This window comes from Mustela erminea, chromosome 14 (genome assembly GCF_009829155.1).
Source record: "Mustela erminea isolate mMusErm1 chromosome 14, mMusErm1.Pri, whole genome shotgun sequence".
In the NCBI taxonomy this organism is placed as follows: domain Eukaryota; kingdom Metazoa; phylum Chordata; class Mammalia; order Carnivora; family Mustelidae; genus Mustela; species Mustela erminea.
The window spans coordinates 16455803-16478110 of NC_045627.1; the positions used below are offsets into that span (position 1 = coordinate 16455803).

Below are 22308 nucleotides of genomic sequence, written 5' to 3' on the forward strand. Positions count from 1 at the left end.
ACCCACTCAGACATCTCAGCAGAGCCAGGAGCAGAGATGGGGTTTGGCCGGAGGGGTCTAACGGCATGGGTGCCCCACAATGTACACCACAGACCAGCACAGTTTCACGGAATGTTGTATCAGCAGAAACACCACCAGCTTCTCCTGAAGGAACAGAGACAGGAATAAATGAAGGGAGGATATCCAAAACCTGTGAGATTCTAGAAGCAGGAAGTGGGCTTCCAGAGCTACCTGCGGGAAAACACAGGCTGTCCTTCAGGAACAAGGAAGAATGACTCCAAAGACACACATGTGGACATGGAGACAGAGGTCAGAGAGGCTCAAGGCCAGGTCAGCAGGGCCACCCCAAAAGCCCTGGGGACAAGGCACCAAGAGTCAGAGGATCTTCCAAGCCTTAATGGAACTTGCTCTGCTGAGTTTGGACTCACTTGGTGACCCCTCTACTCCTTTCAGTTTCCCTCTATGGAAAATGGAATGTCTATCCTGTACCTGCCTTACCATGCTATTCTGGAAGAAGATAGCTATTTTCTCTCTTCACAGGTCCACGGATGGAGTCTTTCTGAGTGTGGCCTCAACTCAGAGTCATACTCCTGCCTGACATGGATGATTTAGAGGATGAGATTTGGAACTTACAGGTGATGCTGGAATGGGTTAGGACTTTGGGGGAACATTAGGATAGGACGAAGGCATTTTGCACGCAGGACAGGGGGGCAAATGTTCACTACCTGGTAGGCAATGTCACTCTATGTTGTTCAGAGTTTTGTGAAAATTTTTTGGTCTATTTCCAAATAGGTTGGAATTGGCTTGACTAAAGGACCTCACCACTCACTAAAACAAAAATGGGAGATCAAAACCTGTTGGTGTTTTAACTGGGATCCCTTCAAATGTATATATTAATTTAAGAATAACTGACATTTCAATTATACTGAGTATATCTCACAAAATCTGTTGTTTAAGACAGATTTTCCTGGTCAAATTATTATTGATTCCTTTTCCCTTCTACCCATATTCCTTGAAAGACTTCTCTGCATCTGTCAAGTCTATTCTTTTGTCATCTTCGTTCTAGGCACTTCAAAAGATACAATGTAGAATTACTGATTTTGCTCACAAACTGTCTATAACTTCATAGTGAAGATAAGAAGTCTACATTTACAATTCAGATCTGAGAGATTAAGTAGTAAGAATCCAATGAAAACAGAAAATCTTCTTCAGGATCTAACGAGCCTAGAAGCAAAGCTCTCCTCTTTCGTATTTTCCGTACTATTTATTAGATTAATGCACCAACGGACAGTGGAAAGTGGGAAGAATAGGGACTTTGGGACAGGCAGATCTGAGTTCATCGCCCAGGAGCAGAGCTTCCAAATCATGGAAGTAGCTTTCTTGCTCACATAGTGGAAATACTGTCTTCTTTTTAGAGCTCTTATGGAGATGAAAAGAAATAGTCTTCATAAAATATCTATCAAGTAATGCATGCCTTTTAAATTGTACTGTCACTTCTGATACACTTTGGGTCTAAAGTTCTATGAGTCCCTCAGAGTGGACAGTCCAGGAAGGAAAAGTATTTATTGAAATGTACTTTGAGAGCTGTGCATCTTAACTTAGGTCATGTTTGTTACAGATGGAAATTGTAAATTTAAAATTTTAATAAATTTTAAATTTAATAAATTTTAAATTTTAATAAATTTAAAAAGTCCTTTTTTAAAGTTATTAAATATCACTTGAAATTTCAAAGCATTAGATATCATGACTAAAAAGAAATTGAATAAACAGAATGAAGAAGACTTACCTTGTGTTGAATAGTTTTCCTCACATAGGCTTTGTACATGACTTCAAAAACTTCTTGTCATATCTTTTGATTTTTTTGTTATTGATCTTGTTGTGTAAATGAGGTCGTTTCTTTCATGTTTCTTCTCAATGGTGGCTGATTATAGATGTATCTTTTCTTAGTGCACTTCAGTCTAGAATAGAATTCTGCAAAACAGGCAAAAGTGACACAATTATAAATGCAGATTTTCTTCTGCAACTCAGCCCAAGTTAATGTGGACTATTAATCCATAGCTTCTTATCAGAAGTCCATTAAGGGTGTAGATGTCTGGAATATAATTATGCTGCAGCTCTGCAGATAATTGTAGAACTATTGATCTCCCTTTATTCTTCTTATTTTATCTCCTTACATTGTTATGGATTTAACCATAAGTGCATGGCTCTCCAAAAGATAACTTATTGCTGACAGTGCTGGGCAGGGTGTGGTAATTTCTTAATGAATTGTTCCTGAGGACCACAGACGTCTTGAGACTTGATTTTCTAAAGTAGCAGATGGAAAGGGCAGCTCTTCTAAATATTAGTTTCTGGTGGGAAATGCCAAATTAAAACTGTAATAGACAAAATTCACATACCATAAAATTCACCCACTTAAATTGCCCGGTGTTCTTCAAGTACAGTTACAGGGTGCGAAACCACCACAACACTCTAATTTGAGAACATTCTCATTTCTTTCCCAAGGAAGTTTACACTCATGGGCAGGTACGCTATATCCTCTATGCTTCCCCCTGTCCCGTGTTCACTATTACTCCTTAGTAATATTATTAGCACACTTTCTATCTCTGGACATTTTCCTCTTCTGGAAACTTGGTGCAAGTGGAATCATAGAACATACGATCTTTTTTTGACTGGATTCTCTTGCTTGGCATAGTATTTTCCAGGGCCCGCCCACGTGGTAGGATACATCAGTACTTCTTACACTGAATATTTCACTGGAGGGTATACTGTATTTTCTGTATGCCTTCAGCAGTTGGTGGACACTGGGTTGTTTCCACTTTGGGGCCCTTATAGACAATGCTGATGTGAACATTCATGTGCAGGTTTTCCTGTGGACCTCTGTTCTCACTCCTCTTGGGGACACGTTTACCAGTGGGGCTGCCGCATCCTGTGATAAATCTGTGTTTAACATCCTGAGGAACAAACCGTTTTCTGAAGCAGATGCGTCATTTTATATTCCTGCTGCAATGTATAAGGGATCTCATCTCTTCATACCCTCACCAACACCTGCTTCTTTCTTTTTATTTTAGCTATCCTAGTGTGTCTCCAGTGGTATCTCATTATTGTTTTATCTCATTATGGTTTGCATTTCCCTAATGACTAATGATTTTGCACATTTTTGTGCGTGTGTGCCAGTTACCATTTGTATATTTTCCTTCGAGAGAGGTCTATACACATCCTTTGCCCATTTCCCATTGGTTTAGTTATCTTATTATTGACTTGTATGAGATCTTTACATATTCTGGAGAGAAGTCTCTTATCAGATATACACTTTGTAAATATTTTCTCCCATTCTGTGGTTTGTCTCTACTTTATTTAATAATACTAATTATTTGATAGCAGCCCAAAGGTTTTTAATTTTGATGAAGCCCAATTTACCTCTTTTTCTTCATTTCTTTTGTGTGTCATATCTAAGAAGCCATTGCCTGCCCCAATCATGAAGATATATTTTTATGTTTTCTTCTAAGATAAAGATATTAAATTTAATGTGTCCTCTAAGACAGTGTCCTTGGATGTGTCCTTGGATGTTAGCTGACGATGGAGAGGGGTTCCTCCAGGAGGAGGGAGCCATCCCTGTGACAGGGAGCTGCATCCGTGGGGAGGGAAGCCCTGTCAGTGGCAGGAACAGTGGTGGAGGTGAGGAAGCAGATAGGAAAGGAAAGGACTCTGCCAGGCACAGGTCAGAACCACCAGTGATCACAACCTCAATTTTTATAAAGAGGAATTTTAAGATTATGCTTGTTGACTCAACATTTGTTGAGCAGTCCGGAAATCTAATTAGAAAAATGTGCTGTGACCCAGCTGGTGGGGTTCCCTTCAATAGGCAGCTGAGGCAGGGGGATGAGAACTCCAGGTGGGTTGCAGAAAGCATTCTCCCCAGGGAAACCCAGAGTGTGAGACCCCAGAGTGCAGGTGTGAGGAATCTCCACACCCCTTCCTGCTTACTGTGGACACAGCTAGGCATCCTCACTGTGCTCCAAGAGCCTGTCCCTGACCCAGATGCTCAGGCAAGTGAGGGTGGGGGCAGATGGTCCCCTAGGCACCCCCTTAGTTCCTTCAGCTAGCACAGAGGCTTGCCTGAATGGATTTGAATCCCCATTCCCACTTCTCAATGCTGTCACATTCAGACTTTGGTGGTGTTAATTACAAGTATGTCCAATATACCTAAAATGGTAAGGAAATGAACTTGAAGCACTTTGGAAGTAAAAGTACCAAGACTTAAACTCCTCATTTACCAAAGTTGGGGTTTTGAAGGGCATATGTTTCTGCCTAAATCATTTTGTATTTCCCAAATATTTTCCTATATCCATGAAGAACTTTTAGAATCAGAAACAAGGTTTTAAAAATTATAGATGGGGAAAATCCATATTACTTCAGAGTTCTTGATATTTTAGCAAAAAGCCAAATCAGACGGAAGGGACCAGTTCCCCACCTGGGACTAAATGGGGCTCACGTTTCAGTGTTTGCCATATAACAGTTTACAGGTCCCAGACTCCACCATGGCCAAGGTACCAGTGTCGGGCACTTGCAGGACTGAAACTTGGACCCCCTCTTTGGATTCCAGATCCCACTTGGTAGGTTTTCCCAAGTCAACATTCCCGTCCTGACCTGAGTATGTCTTACTTGTGGGTGTGGAGAGACTGCCAGGGGTGGGACTGCCCCGTCAACCCGCCCCGGGCAGAGGTCAGGCCCGCAGGTGGTTCTGGTCCAGGAACAGCGACGGCGGGGGTGCTGGTGTCACGCCAGACCACAGAGGGTAAGGGAACTAGTCTGTACCGATTGCTCCATGGAGATGCAGCCCACCTCCTGCATGCTTGCTGCAGCGGAGACTGACTCGGCTCCCTTGAGCCTATGGTCTGTGAGCTGTTCCAGCCGTTGCAGCCAGACGGTCCCGGTGCACGGGCGGCCTCGCACATGCCGCAGGCTCAAGTGAGGAGCAGGAGAGACGTCGAGCACCCCTTTGCTCAAGGTTTTACCATCTTTCTTACAGTAAATCAAGAACATTTTTTTCTGTACTTCATAGCATGAAAAATATGTGAGTATAGAGAAGATATTGGCATTATTGATCCCCTTCTCATTATTTATATTTGCTTTTATCTTTTTTTTATAAGATTTTATTTATTTATTTGACAGACAGAGATCACAAGTAGGCAGAGAGGCAGGCAGAGAGAGAGGGGGAAGAAGTCTCCCTACCCAGTAGAGAGCTAGATGGGGGGCTCCATCCCAGGACCCTGAGATCATGACCTGAACTGAAGGCAGAGGCTTTAACCCACTGAGCCACCTAGGCATCCTTTTATATTGGCTTTTCACCGAGCAGTTGTTTGTTAAGCGATGTCTATGATACATTAAGTAGATAAACTTTTTTGGCTTATTTTCGCTAGACTTTAATAGAAATAATTTGAGATGTGAGCCACTCATATTACATGTTTAATATCCTCTTTTTTTTTCCTGAGTCAGATAGTCCAATTTTAATTCTTTTTTTTTCTTTTTAAGCAGACTACACACCCAGTGGAGCCTAAGAGGGGGTTTGAACTCACCACCCTGAGTTCAAGACCTGAGCTGAGATCAAGGGTCAGACACAACCGACTGAGTTACACTGCTGCTCCCCAATTTTGGATTCTTTAACTAGTTCAGAGAACTCTCCATGCTATTTTCAAAATTCATTAATAAATGGCTGTTAATCACTTTTTCCACGAACTATAATCTCCATTAATTGGGTCCTCTGAACAGTGCGGTATCAAGTGAGTTTCTGAATAAAGCAGCCAATAAATAATTGTACTTAATATTGTAATCAAAATAAAGATTGTGTTTAGATTTGAAATTTAGCTTTTCTTGAAAATAATTAGGATAGAAGATGAACTTTTGGGACTTCATCAAGATCAAAAGCTTCTGTGCAGCAAAGGAAATAGTCAGCAAAACAAAAAGGCAACCCACGGAATGGGAGAAGATATTTGCAAATGAAATTACAGACAAAAGGTTGATGTCCAGGATCTATAAAGAACTCCTCAAACTCAACACACACAAAACAGACAATCATACCAAATAATAGGCAGAAGATATGAACAGATACTTCTCCAATGAAGACATACAAATGGCTATCAGACACATGAAAAAATGTTCATCATCACTAGCCCTCAGGGAGATTCAAATTAAAACCACATTGAGATATCACCTTACACCAGTTAGAATGGCCAAAATTAGCAAGACAGGAAACAACATGTGTTGGAGTGGATGTGGAGAAAGTGGAATCCTCTTCCACTGTTGGTGGGAATGCAAGTTGGTGCAGCCACTTTGGAAAACAGTGTGGAGATTCCTCAAGAAATTAAAAATAGAGCTTCTGTATGACCCTGCCATTGCACTACTGGGTATTTACCCCAAAGATACAGATGTAGTGAAAAGAAAGGCCATCTGTACCCCAATGTTTATAGCAGCAATGGCCACGGTTGCCAAACTGTGGAAAGAACCAAGATGCCCTTTAACGGACGAATGGATAAGGAAGATGTGGTCCATATACACTATGGAGTATTATGCCTCCATCAGAAAAGACGAATACCCAACTTTTGTAGCAACATGGATGGGACTGGAAGTGATTATGCTGAGTGAAATAAGTCAAGCAGAGAGAGTCAATTATCATATGGTTTCACTTATTTGTGGAGCATAACAAATAACGTGGAGGACAAGGGGAGATGGAGAGGAGAAGGGAGTTAAGGGAAATTGGAAGGGGAGGGGAATCATGAGAGACTATGGACTCTGAAAAGCAATCTGAGGGTTTTGAAGGGGAACCAGGTGGTGGGTATTAGAGAGGGCACGGATTGCATGGAGCACTGGGTGTGGTGCAAAAACAATGAATACTGTTACGTGAAAAGAAATTAAAAAAAAAAAAAAGAAATATATGTTCTTGGATGAGAGAGTTACTCATGGCAGACCTTCACTAATCACAACTAAGAAAAGTAGAATAAACCATGAAAAGTTACGTGTCTGAAGGCATGAGATGCAGGTAGAAACAGCAGTACTGAATGAGCTAAAAGTTCAAGGACGGCAGACTTCGGGAAAGAACGAATAACAAGTAGTTGCTATTTCCCCTGTTGTCAGCAAAGGCTGGGATGCAGAAATAAAATAAAACTAACAAAAATTTTAGTAGTCACATGAGCTGAAATTATAAATTGGAGAGTATAGGAGACCCCAGAAAGCGTTTGCTGATTTCTACACCAGACAGTAAAAGGCATATTCCCAAAATCTCCTGAAAGGCAGTAAAATGTGCACGAACCTCACAATCCTTAGGAAACAGGCATTCCCCAAAGTCCCCCAGCCATGTTGTTTTGTGACTCAGCAGCTCACCGTGTCTTTTTTTCTGAGCCGCAGCCCAGTACACAAGGTGTCCAGCGTGTTTATCCTTTCATCTGCTCAAGGACATCTTGACTGTTTACATTCTTTATCAGCTTGAATGGCAATTATAAAGGTTCACGTAAGACATTTATTGTTTTTGTTTTAGCAGTGCTGATTGTGGCATCTCATCATGTTTTTAATTTGAACTTCCCGAAAGACCAATACTCTTGTGCTTTCTGCTATATCCATTGATATTTTTACTCTGGGCTAGTTAGTGTGGTGCTGGGGATGAAATTTGGTTGATGGTGAAATTCTCTGATTTTCTAATTAAATCTCAACTTCAGGCAATCCCATTTTTTTAAGGATTTTTTTTTCTTTTTTAAGTGATTGAACCTTGGTCTTAAGAATATGGATGTCACTATTGTTATTACACTTCTTCCTGAAATAGAGCTTCCTTTTTCCCTCCTTCACACTGAATGGGTTTCCATTATGCACCCCCAGCCTGTGGATTTGCCACTTTGCCTTCTGCAGGTTGGGCCTCTTATCCACTTTGAAAGATATGGGGGAAGGTAGATTTTCAGTGGTGGTCTCCATTTCCTCAGACTATGATTTAATTGATCTTTCTTCTGTAGGCTAAGGCCTTTGTGTTTTAGGGAAAATAAGGGGGGATGGGTCTAGGTGGAGCGCTGGCCAAGGCTGCTTCTCCCTCAGCCACTACCTTCCTTAGCATTCTCCCCATCTTCCCTGTGGTTGTTAGGTGGGGTTCCTAGAGGAAAAACCTGTAAGAGGGTGAAATTCCTCCTTTATAGCAGTGGTCTCCAGGGGCTTCACACTCCCAGTAAAGTCCATGCTTCAACAACTTGTTAAAATTTTTCTTGTTTGATATTTCTATTTGTTTATATGACATTTGGCCACTTCTGTCTCAGGGAAGCAAATGCTCTGGGGCTGTTCTTCCTGCAGGCATCTGTCTCTGTAGCTGTGACTTTGGTTCTTTCATGGTCTCATAGAAATTAGTCAACTTTCAGCTTTATAGCTTTTTTCTTATTTTAAGGATGGGAGTGATGTTCTTTCTCTGTCTATATCTAATCTAAAATCAGATGGAATTCCACTTGTCAAATGTCGAAGCTGTTGGCTGATAGACTAAAGACTGAGCTGAAAATCTTTAGAGGACAAAAGTGGGTCTCTTAAACTCATCTTCTGTGTTTTCATTTTAGATATTGTACTTTTTAATTCTAGAATATCCACTTTAAGGCTATGTTGTTGGAAGACCCATGAATCTTTCAGTTAGAAGCTATTGAGGGCCCCACCTGAAAAGGAGAGATGAAGGAGAGGGAAACTGAAACTTACCTAAGCTGAAATTTAGAGATTAGATGGATGTTACCAACCACTTACTGTTTTTGCCTAATGGGGGAGATGGACAAGTGGTGGAAGATGCCATCTGGACCCTCAAAGGTTCTTTTGTATGAAATATGTTGCATGCAGTTAAAAATTATCAGACATTCAAGGAGGTAATACAGTATGGCTAAAACCAACAAGAAATAAACAAGATAATAAAACTCTAAAAAGCAAGTCTGACAGATAATGCAGAAAATAACCTTAGCAGACATTGTAATAATTGTGACTAATATGATGAAGAAAAAAAGAGAAAGATGGACACAAAATGAATGAGAATTTTTACCAGAGATTTAGACATTATATAAAAGCAAAAGCCATAGCTTATAACTGAAAAATATGTATGTGAAATTAAGAACAGGATGGATAGGTTTAAGAAAGGATTGGATAGAATAAGATTATTGAACTGGTCAATAGAAAATGTCCACAGTATAACACAGAGAAAACCAAGAATAGAAAAGAACAGGAGAGACACGTGGGACTTACCCAAAGTTCCTTATGTGCAGTTAGAGTCCAAATAGAAGGGAATAAAAATGGAACAGAAAAAAAAATGTTCAAGGAGATATTTTATCTGTAAACATTTCTTAGGTTTTAAAAAATATATCAACGTTATCAGCAAATGGCAAAGTAGAAAATCCCAAGGACTGCTTTCTACATATAACACACATCGACACACACACACACACACATGCTCACATCAGAAGCTGTATGAATCAATTCATAAGAGCTCTGAAAACAGTAAAAGTTTGTAGAAACCAAGCAATAGTCATCTAACCCTATCCCTTGCCTGACCTGGTAATAGTCTTGGTCTTAAGCTGGTAGCAACCTGGTTCCCAATTTTCCCCTTAAATTAGAGGAACAGACTTTTTTTCCAAGTAATTTTATACATCTGCTATACCCAAAAGGCCGATGCAAGGCATTCATTCCCATCTTGCATAACTTGGAACACAAGCAGGAAAAGTAATGGGAACTGTTTGTAAAATCTAGGAGAACTATACTCACAGATGCCTGGAGCAAGAGATTACAAGTGGAGATATAGAATAAACCATCTAAGGCCTAGAGAAGCTGGGTTGTGACTCTTTTGGAAATTAGGATATTCAAAAGCAACCACATATAAGGGGAGAAATTAGAAAACCATGTTCATGCCCAGAAAAGATGTATGCTTAGAAAGGATCTGAGAGCACCTTAAGGTTTCAGTAGGGTGAAAAATAAAACAGAAAAATAAACAGAGAATCAGTGATGTGTGGGACAGTTTCAACCAAGCCAGCGTAAGAATTATGGGAGTCCTAGGAAAAGACAAGAGAGATAAAGGGATAGAAAGAGCATTTGAAGAAATGATGTAAAAATTTATCCAAATTGGATTAAGGACATAAATAATGTAAGCCTAAGAAGTTCAACAAACTCCATGTTGAATAAACCCAAAGATAGTCACACTGAAACACACTAATGAAGTTATCAAAAAACAAAGGCTAAGAGAGAAAGCTGCAAGAGAGAAATGAGTGATCATATGCAAGGGATCCTCAGGAAGATTTCCAGGCAATTTCATATGAGAAACCTTGGAGATCTGAAGGCTGTGGGATAGTATGTTCAGAGAGCTGAAAGAAGAATGCTGTAAACTGAGAATTCTATAACCAGCAAAATTGTCCTTCATTTTTGAGAGAACAATTAAAGAAATTAGACACTTTCAGATAAACAAAATCTGATAAAATCCCGGACCACAGACCTCACCACAAAAAATAGTATATCCTTCAGATGGAAATAAAACAACATTAGACAGCAAGTAGAACCCATAGGAAGATATAACAATCTCTGGTGAAGGTAAATACATGAGCAAATACAAAGGTCACTTTTCTGAAAATCAAGGAAACCTGAAATGCCAAAACATCTTGGAAAAGAGGGACAAAACTGGCGGACTCCCATTTCCTGATTTTGAAACGTATTCTACACCTGCAGTAATCACAGCAACATGGTACTGGAATAAAGATGGAAATACAAATGAATGGACTAGAGAGCCCAGAAATAAACTCATACATGTATTGTAAAATTATTTTTAGCAAGGTGCCAAAACCATTCAATGGGGGAGAAAACAGTCTTTTGAGCAAATGGTCCTGGGAAAACTGGATACCTACATGGTAAAGGATGAGTTTGAGTTCTGACCTAATACCATATAGAGACATTAGTTTGGAATGTATCAGAGGCCTAAATGTAAAGGCTAACATTATAAAAGTCATAAAGGAAAACATAAGGAAAAGTCTTCATGACTTTGGATTTGGTACTTCAGGGAGAAGGACACCAAAGCCATGGGCAAGAAGAGAAAATTAATTCGACCTCATCAAATTTAAAAACTTTGTGCATCAAAGACATTAGCAAGAGTGGGAAAAATAGCATAGAATGGGAGAAAATATTTTCAAATGATATATTTGATAAGAGGTTAATATCCAGAATATACAAATATTACAACTCAAGAATAAAAAAAACGAAGAGCCCCAATTTAAAAAAAAAAATGGGCAAGGACTTGAACAGACCCTTCACCAGTGAAGATACATAAATAGCCAAAAAGCACATGAAAAAGGCTCAAATTACTCATTATCTGAGAAATGCAAGGCAAAACCCAATGTGATGCCACTTCACACTCAGTGGGGCGGCTATTCTCAAAAACGCTGAAGACAACAAGCTTCGGTAAGGACATGGAGGACCAGAAGTCCATGTGCACTTTCAAACGGCACAGCTGCTGTGTGAAATTGTTAGTTCCTCAAAAAGCTGGATGATAGGATCTAGCAATTCCAATTCTAGGTATTCACCATCCCCTTCCCAAATGGAGAGCAATGACTCAGACAGGTACTCATACACCAACATTCACAGCAGTATTACTATTCACGGTAGCCAAGAGCTGAAAACAACACAAGTGTCCATCAATAGAGGAATGCATGAACAGATACGGTGTCTGCATGCAATGGAATATTATTCAGTCTTAAAAAAGAATAAAATCTTGACACACGCTCTGTATGTGACCCTCAAAAATATTACAGATATTACGATAAGTGTAATGAGCCGAAAACAAAAGAACAAATATTACATGAATCTGCTTATGGGATGTACCAAGAATAACTAAGTGCATAGAGACAAAAAGCGGGAAAAAGGTTACCTGGGGCTGAGGGAAGGGGGAAATGGCGAGTTGCTGCTTAATGGGTGTGGAGTGTCCTGAATGAAGAGAAAGTTCTGGAAATGGGTCATGGTGATTAACATTATAAGTTAATGCTTCTAAATTGTACAATTAAAAATGGTTAACAGCATGCCTAGATGGCTCAGTCAGTTAAGTGTCCAACTCTTGAGCTCAGTTCAGGTCTTGATCTCAGGACTGTGAGTTCAAGTCCTGTGTTGGGCTCTATGCTGGGTGTGGAGTCTACTTTAAAAAAAAAATGATTAAAATGCCAGCTGTTATAGTAAATGGTAAAATGGTATGTGTCATGTATATTTGGCCATAATAAAAAATACATGATTTAGAAATAATATATAGGATTTATATCTCTACTAAGGTTATGTGAAATTAATACCTATTATTTTACTTAACTGAATGATTAGTCTTTCACAATAGACCAAATGATGCTGGTGTTTGTAATATTTCTTGAAATTAGCATTCTTATTTTGTAATTACTAAAGCTGTAAGATTTTTTTTTCCTCAAATGAATCCAGGAATGATTTTTCTCTTATTAAGCCAAAGGATAATCATTTTTTGAACTTTTGAAATGTTTATCATGAAAACATGATGATAATTACATCCAAAACTTTTAACCATTTCTTAGTAAATATTATGATTGAAGTAATCAACAAACCCCCAAACTGAGAGTTATAAGTAAAAATATTTTTGAAGAATCATATAGCTTGGAAGTATTGAAAATAGCAATAATAAAATGCCAAAAAACACACTTGGTAGAAAGAATCTCCCCAAAAATATTGATAGCCATAAAACTTGACATGGTAAGAAGTTTTATTTGGTAAAATATGGACAGATAACAAAAATATTTTTGACAAAGTTGTAATGTTTAAGATCTTGGATAGTTGCATTTAGTTAACAACTGTGTGCAATACAAAATACACATTGACATAAGATAGACTTAGTAAACTTTGAACAGTAAATCAAGTTTTTTTCTGAAGTATTAATTAAGGAATAGGAACCACTGAAAATACATTTAGTAAAAAAAAAAGTTTATAAATTGGAAAGATTTTATCTATAGCATCAAGGAAGATGGTATTAATTAGGTGAATATTTTAATGAGACTCAAATTTGAGATAATTTTGATTAAAGTTTTGTATGCTTGTCATAAATGTGGAAGCAGCAAGTTCAACACATGAATTGCATCAAAATGGCAGTAACAAAACTTTGGAGCCAAGACATCTTATAACATCAGGTTTTCTGATATTTTGCCTTAAATTTTGGAAGCCTTTCATGCTTCTCTGACAAGCAGAGACAGACAATAATACACTTGCTTTTTAAACCTATGCCTAGCTCTGAGGGCAAGAAAAGTATTTAGTTTCAGGAAAAAAATGCAGTTTACCAATTTTCTTTCCCTTAACAATCTTTTCAATTCCCCAAAGATCCTTATTATCATCTGTCCTCAATAAATTACTGTGAGATGATCTCAACTGAATTTCTATGTTGAGCGGCCAACTCTTGATCTCAGCTCGGGTCTTGATCTCACGGTGGTGAGTTTGAGTTCCACACTGGGCTCTGCACTGAGTGTGGAGCCTGCTTAAAACTAAACTAAAATAAAATAAAATAAAATAAAATAAAATAACACCTCTGTCAAAAGTATGTGAATTCACAACTTACATGTAAGTCAAATTCTACTTGTTCTAAGACAGCATGAAAACCAAGATGTCATTATCAAGACAGGAAGCAAGATAAATTGTGTATTCCATGTGCCGTGAGATGACCCCAACTGCATCCAAGTCAGCCATGGCCCTCCACACATCTGCAAGAGAGGGCATATTATCCCCATTAGCACAGAGGAAACCAAGGCTCAGAGAGGTTAAAAAAAAAGAGTCCAAGATCATAGCATCATTTAGCAGCACAGCCAGAATGTATAGGAATTACCTCAAAACAGGGAACACTAGTGGAAGAATACCTTAGTGTGGAGCTATGAAAACCCAGGTAGAACGCTGCCTCAGAAAGGCAGATAATCAATAAAGGAAAAATAAAGAGGCACCTGGGTGGCTCAGTCGGTTAAGCATCTGCATTGGGCTCAGGTCATAATCCTGGGATCTTGCCCTATGTCAGGCTTCCTGCTCAGCAGGTAGTCTGCTTCTCCCTCTGCCTCTGCTCCCCATTCATTCTCATAAGCAAATCAATAAAATCTTACCCCCAAAAAAAGGAAAAATAAAGATTATAAGCTTACAATAAAGATATGAATGATGAGTCAAAGCTTTCAGTGACACACACACACACACATGCCTACAGTTCTCTGGCTAAAACATGGGTGGAATTGATGGGGTTAGAAGAACAGGAGGCACATAGGCCCGGACAGCACAGCCCCAGCAGATGGAGAAACCTGGTGTAGGTTTAGCTACCTTTCATTGTCCTTTAAAATGTCAAAACTAAAGAAATCTGGTAGGGTTATTGAAGTCTGATCCTGGGGGATGCCTGGTTGGCTCAGTCTGTTAGGCAGCAGCCTAACATGACTCAGGTCATGATCACAGGGTCCTGGGATCAAGTCTGGCATCAGACTCCTTACCCAACCAGGAGCCTACCTCTCCCTCTGCCTTGTGCTCTCTCACTGACAAATAAATAATCTTTAAAAAGAAAGAAGAAAGAAAAAAAGAAAAGAAAAATAAAATCTGATCCACAGTATAGAACAACACAAAGGATGGTACTTTCTTGGGCTGATTTCTGTTTGTTTGATTTTAAGTAGGCTCCACAGCCAGCATGGACACTAGTGCAGGGTTTGATCTCAGGACCCTAAGACCATGAACTGAGCCAAAGGCAGACAATCGATTAAGCCACCCAGGCACCCCAATTTCTTGGGTTCTAATGGGACTTTTCCTAGGTTCTAATCCTAGCTGTACTGGCTGCCAGGGGGAATGAAGTCCAGCACCACAAGTAAAGCATCCCAAGGCAGCAGTCCTCTGCAGGAGATTTGCTGGTGGCTGCCATCATCAAAGAGTCAGTGGGTGAAGGTGTTGAAGCACAGTGGGAACAATGATAGCCACTGCCTTTTGGGTGTCACTGAATCATCCTATTCATCTTCAGGAAGCCGGGCCCTTCTCCAGTCAATGCAGCAAAAGCAAACTTGTTAGAAGAACAGTGGAGGGGGTCATCTCCCTCCCTCCCAGAAACTGAAGCAACCAGCCAAACAGTGCAGCACTGGAGTGAAAATAAAAATATGAAGAAATGTGGGGGCACCTGGGTAGCTCAGTCTGTTAAACATCTGCCTTTGGGTCAGGTCCTGATCTCAGAGACCTGGGATCTGAGACCCACATCAGGCTCCCTGCTCAGTGAGGAATCTCCCTTTCCTTCTCCCTCTGCCCCTGTTCCTAGCTCATTCTCTCTCTCTCTCTCTCTCTCTCAAATAAATAAAATCTTTAAAATAAGAAATTTAAAAATGAAGGAATGAATCAAAATGCAGAATTCAGAAACAGAACTACAGATATAAAAACTACATATAAAAACCTGAAATATGACCTGGTGAGAGATGAAGGATTATTAAATCATGATACTGTATGAACTGATTGCCAATTTTTTCTTAGAACATAGAGCACACTGTACTACACCAAAACAAAAACACAAAATTAGGATTGAATACAAAAACAAAATTATCAGTGTTATTCCATCAAGTGTTTCTCTAACCTACTGATCAAAACCTCAGTTTATCCTCCAAAAGAATCTGGGCACCACCTCAGCACACACGAACACATTTTCAGGCCACAGTTCACACTGCTCCAGTCCCCACTCTAAGTCCTGAGCCATGGGCTCCTCCAGGCAAAGCCACCACCAACTATGTCAGGGCCCCCGCCCTAGAAATCCCCAAACCCAACCACTTCACAACAGAGAGACTCAGGGAGATTCAAATGGGCAGAAACGTGGGACTTTGACTTTTTTCTTTTTTTAATTAAAAGGAAAATACAGCAAGAAACATTTCTAGCACAAAGTGAAGAGCTAATCTCTCACAATGTCAAGAGTATTAGAATTATCAATACACCATCAATAGTTTGATAGGTCAAACAGGCCAAAGGCTGGAAACACCAGAGGAAATGCTCACAGCAAACAGAACTGAAACCCAGGGCCTGGACCGGGTTTCTTTACAATCCGAGAAACTTTACTTCTAAGTATTCAGCCAAGGGAAATAACAATAGGCCTATATTAAAATGCACATGAAGTTCACTGCAGCTATGCTCGTAATAATCAAAAACTGGAAAGGGAATGGGTAAACAGAACTGTAGTACTAAACATACAATAAAATATGACTTAATCAAAAAATGAAGGTGTTACTGACAGATACTAAAACACGGATGCATCTCAAAATCAGGCTGAATGAAAGACAGACAAGGAAGAGGACATATTGTGCATCTCCATTTATGCAAAATGGTATTTTAAAAAATCAGTCTAACCTAGCTACAGAAGGCAAATCACTGGTTGCCAGAGGCCAGGAGGGAAGGAGGGGGGAAGTCCCAAGATTGAGAAACCTTTCTGGGTAATGGGTGTGTCCTCTTAACTGTAGGAGTCATACATATGAGTATACTCTTATTTTTAAAACTCAAGTTGGTGACTTAAATAAGGTCTATTTAGCCATATTTCAATTACTGCCCAGAGTTGTTTTTTAAAAATTTGGAAGCACTATTATTTTAATAACAAAGATCTTAAAATTCTGAAAATCATTAACAGGAAAAGAGACAATATCATTATGGTCATATATTAAGCTTTATTAAAGTGAATCAACTAAAGCTAAATAGATCAGTATGTATAAATATCAAAACCATGCATTTCAAGACAAAAATAATTTGCAAAACATGAGTTCCCACTGATATACTAGCAAAACAATGTTACATACACACACACACAAACACACACAGAGAAATATATGTGAAATATTACTGTAAAAACTAGTAAGACCTGAGATCAATACTAACCAAATTCAGAAAAGTGCGGAAGGTGGTAGGAGTCATAGGGTATGGAATGGATTTGAGGATGGTATGCAGATACTTCAACTATTCTTGTACTACATTACTTCCAACCTGTGGCAGACACACCAATGGTTAAGATATGCCTCATAATTAGATAATATATGAAATATTACACTAAAACACCACAAAGTTTCTCTCCCTGGAAAGGTGGGCTATCCCTGGGTCAACAGGCCTGAATTCAACAAAGCTAAGCCATGAGGAGCTTCCTGTAAATTTCAGGTGGGACACAAAAGTCCTGGCACTCTAGGCAGTTCTCTACTTTCATTAACACACTCAATGTTACTTCTGGTTCCTGAACCCAAGGAGAAGAAGCAGACACATCCTCAACTGTCCCTGGCTGATGGCAGTGTACATTCTGATTTGGCTCTAGTCCACGAGGAGAACCCCCAGAGTAGATTCCAGGATGAACCAGACCATCAAGCATTATTTGCAGAAGTATCAGCATAGGTTGGGGACAGACTAATCAAAAACCCTCTGACAGGGGGATGGAGTGACATATGTCTCTCCAAAAGTAAAAGCGGGGTCTGAGAAGAATATTCAGTTTATCTGTTCTTTTCAAAAAGCTTCACATTCCACAGTCAATGTTTTTATAAATGTCTATTTTTAGTTTTATTTCTATTAAAAATTTTGAGATCAGAGATAATATAGCTAAAGGAAAATTTCTGTCCGTATTTCCTAAGGACATACTTCCTTCAATACAATCTTCAGATATAAGAAAGTCCAAATTTTGTTTAAGCGTGCACGCTCAAAACATCTTTACGATGTCTTCTGATATCAACTGTCTTGCTCAACAAAATGGCATTTCTCGATAAAGGCTGAACAACATTTGTGCATTCTTTGGGTATCTTCCCTATTATTTCCCTGACATACATTGAGTACAAGCTTGTGTATAAAGGCTCTCAAAAGTATACAAGATGTTGACACTTTCTCCCAAGTGTGCTATGATTGTTATTTAAGGCCAAATTCTGGAAGAATATTTTCACACATCTGTTTGATTGACAGGATTATCTCCTACGTAAGTTCCTTATTTAATACGTTCTATTTCATAATAATCCCCCATATTTCCTACATGCATTAATAGGGTTTCTTCTACAGTCATTTTATTTGTCTTACTTCAACAGGTTTTCAGACATTCGACAAATTCAGAGTATTTCCCACTACGCGTATTCTCTTGTTTACTTTGGAAGATGACTTAGGGTAAAAATTTGCCATTCTTTACATTCATAGGGGTCACGTCCTTTGTGAATTTTCTGTGGTATTTTGAGGTATGAATCACAAGAGAAAGATTTCTCTCACTGCTGTATTTATAAATTTTCTTCCCCTGTGTGTAACCTTGCAAGTACTGTGATAACTGATTTCTTGGAGGTTTTCTCACTCTCAATACATTCACAGGGTTTCTCTCTTATGTGTCTTCTCTGATGTACTTTGAGGCCTGAGTTGCAACTGAAGGTTTTCCCACAATGATTACATTCATAGGGTTTCTCTCTTGTATGTGTTCTCTGATGCTTAGTGAGATCTGACTTATGATAAAAGGACTTCCCACATGCACTACACTTACAAGGTTTCTCCCCTGTGTGTATTCTCTGATGTACTGTGAGAACTGATTTCTCAGAAAATGACTTCCCACACTGATTACATCCATAGGGCCTCTCACCTGTGTGAGTTCTCTGATGTGATCTGAGGACTGAGCTGCAAGTGAAGGCTTTCCCACACTGAGTACAGTGGTATGATTTCTCTCCTCTGTGTGTTCATTTATGTATTGTAATGTCTGACTTATGGCAAAAGGTCTTCCCACGTTTTTTACACACATAGGGTTTCTCTCCTGTGTGAGTTCTCTGATGTACTGTTCAGGTATGAATTCCTAGAGAACTTCCCACGTTCTTTACATTCATAGGGCTTCTCCCCTGTGTGAGTTCTCAGATGTACTCTGAGGTAGGAGTTTCTAGAGAAGAATTTCCCACACTGATTACACTCATAGGGTTTCTCACCTGTGTGTTTTCTGATGTACTGTGAGGACTGAGTTACTTACAAAGGTCTTTCCACATTGATTACATTCATATGGCTTCTCCCCTGTGTGAATTCTCTGGTGTACTGTGAGATATGACTTATGGTAGAAGCTTCTTCTACATTCCTTACATTCATAGGGTTTCTCTCCTGTGTGAGTTCTCTGACGAATTATAAGGTGTGAATTTCTAGAGAAGCATTTCCCACACTCCTTACATTCATAAGGTTTCTCTCCTGTGTGGCCTCGCTGATGTAAAGTGAGGAGAGATTTGCGAGAGAAGCATTTCCCACATTCCTTACATTCATAGGGTTTCTCTCTTGTATGTGTTTTCTGATGTTTGGTGAGTTTTGACTCTTTGCAGAATGTTTTTCCACATTCATTACATTCATAGACTTTATCTCCTATGTGTGTTCTCTGAGTTATATTAAGAACTGACTTCTCCCCACAGGCTTCTCCCAAGTTGTTATATTCAAATATTCTCTCTCCTGTGCCAAGAAAGTCTGATCTCCCATTGAAATTATCCACTCTTTCAATATACTCATAACCTTTCACCTCTAAATGAACTCTGTGTTCCAAGAGAGATGATTTCTCAGAAGTTGTAGCATATTCTTGAAACTCATAAAGATTTTCTGTTCTTTGTGCCATCCTACTGACCATGAGGGTTGAATTACTACAGAATGTTTTATCAGATTCATTATGTTCACAAGGACTCTGTCCTATGTAAGCTTGGTTATATGGGATGACAACTGCCGTCTCATGGAAAGCTTTCCCACATTCCTTGTATTCCTTATTGCTTTGAATAAAGCATTGCTCTATATTTTTAGTTCTCTGATACGGGATTAAATCTTCATTATGACTGAGGTGTTTTCCATTTTGAATGAATTCACAAGGTTTCTTTCCCATTTGAGGTTGTTAATGGTTAATCTGAAGGAACAACTGTTCCTTATTGTATTGAGGCCAACAGCCTTCTTACTTAAATAGGTTTTCTTATTAATAATTAATTCTGAAATACATTTCAAATTCATACCACAGGAGTCACACCTACACAGTATTTTTATGGAAGGAACTGTGTCTGTGCTGAAATTAAAAATGTTTCCTAATACATTACCTCTGTGCACAGTCAGTGTTTTGTTGTTGATAAATGGAGCTTGCCAGAAACGTCTGTCCTGGGTTTCTTGAGTCTCTTCTGCTTGGCTATCAACTTTGCAGACTTCTAAAGATGACAAAGACCAACAAACCATAAGCCATAAATCGTGTCTTAATTATGATGAAATTACACTTAAAACAAATGCCCCTCTACGTCACTGACTTAGTTTTGTGAAATAAGAGTGATCCAAACAGTCATATTGCCCCATCCGTTTGGATTAGAAAAACAAAACCTGAAAGGGTAGAAAAGGGGATTAAAAACTTAGAACACACACATCTACATTTGGCAATTTACAAATACATACTTCAAGACTTAATATGTACGTTACAAATAAATATAAAGCATGGTGAAGAAAAGACTTTAAAAAAAAAAAAAGGCTCATCTAGGAAGGGGAAATGCAGAGACCAGAGAGGCCATGAAACTTAGTAGACAAGAGTGCCCTAAAGAAATAGAGGAACAATTTGGTATTATTTAGAAGGATCAGACTTTACATAATTTTCCTCTCATACTTACATTAGTGCACCTAAATTCTCTCTAAACTTTACATGTTTCCAGTTTCATTCTCCCCCCTTTAAAACTACTTCTGTTTTGTTATATATACATTATCTTCGTATACTGTTAATACCACATTAAATTTCTGGAAACACTGATTTCTTTGTGCCTATGAAGAGAGTCCTGTAATGTAGTTTCTAATTTTCCTTCTATTCATGTTACTTATAAAAAATACAAATGTCTACCAGGAAAAGTAAAATTAAAAAGATGAGGAAGAAGACAGAAAGACAATCAAATCCTTCCGTTGTTTTTAGTTGTGGTATATTCAAGCTTATTTGGTCAGATATCCTACCACCAAATGCTAATTTCTCCCCACTATAAACTTGCTCTGACATATTATTAGTAAGAATTTTTCTTTTACACCCGGATTTCTAAATTTCTTGGTTTTATGTGTATTTATAACCATGGAAGACCTGACCCCACTCAATGATCTATCTATTCACCCTAAGAATTCTCAGCTATACTTCACATTACCTTCTTGCTCAGTACATACAATGTAACAATGATGACCCTGTTTAAAAACCTCTTCAAAGCCCATTGTCTCCAAGCACCATTAAAGGAAACGTATTGCAGTTATAATGCTTGGCTGGAGGGGGAATGTGTCCTCAACTACATACATATTGGGTATTCAAGTGATCGCTTCACTAGTCCATAATAAATGTCTTCTTTGTAGAAATGCCAGACTATTAATTTGTCAAAAATCATTCACGTTCAAGCAAGTCTTTTCAACTCAGCTGGCTTACATTCCCATTTTGGACTTCCTCAGAACTTCGCTCTTTAGGAAAATGACACTGTCTCATAATAAGTCTTCACAAACATCTCAACCATTTCAAGTCCTACTTATACACCAATTTAAAAAAAATTAATTGCATTCTATACATCTCATTCTATGTTGTGTGGTGCAAAAATAATGAATACTGGTATGCTGAAAATAAAAAATAAATTAAAAAGAAAAACAAAAAACAATCTGAGTGTTTTGAAGAGGCCCGGGGTGGGAGGTTGGGGAAACTTGGTGGTGGGTATTAGAGAGGGCATGGACTGCATGGAGCACTGGGTGCTGTGCAAAAACAATGAATACTGATACACTGAAAAGAAATAAAAAATTAAAATAAATATATAAATAAAAATGTAAAAAGGTGAAAAAAAAATGTTGGCTAATACTCCCTTGAAACATAAACATACCCTATTAACTGCTGAAATTTGAAATACTCAGTAATCTTTTTTCTTTTTCCAACTACAATCTATGGTGTGTGGCAAGTATTTATATCTGATTTCCTCTGAATACACCTGAGTGATTATGAAAGTAATGGTCCTTAACAAATGGTGTGCTTTTTCAAAATAAAGTTCAAGTTTTCTACAAATCTGTAATTTTGAACAAGAACCTACAGGTTTATAACCCAACATGTCCATTTAGAAATTAATTCCTTATAGTATTTCATGAATATAAAGGCTCTCTCACTCATCAAGAGGCACAGTTAATGAATTAAGCAATGATCGAATAGCCACTATATGTTATATAACAAAGTAAGATATGCTGCTCTCTTTGAAGAAATTATAATCCAGAGAATAGCTTCTTCATTCAACATCCATACACTACCAGGAATCAGATTCTATAGTAGATAACGTAAATTAAAGGAACGAAGGAACATTTTAAAAGCTGTGGAAAGCT

At 38.6% G+C, this 22308-nt stretch overlaps 1 protein-coding gene across 1 annotated transcript; it reads right to left on the reverse strand.

Annotated features, from left to right (window-relative positions):
• Positions 1-18104: 18104 nt before the first annotated feature.
• LOC116573704 (zinc finger protein OZF-like) lies at positions 18105-19848 on the reverse strand. The gene is given in 3 exon segments (XM_032313968.1): positions 18105-18782; positions 18784-18931; positions 18933-19848. Coding segments are annotated over 3 exon segments (1602 nt in total). The 5' UTR covers positions 19844-19848; the 3' UTR covers positions 18105-18239.
• Positions 19849-22308: the final 2460 nt, after the last annotated feature.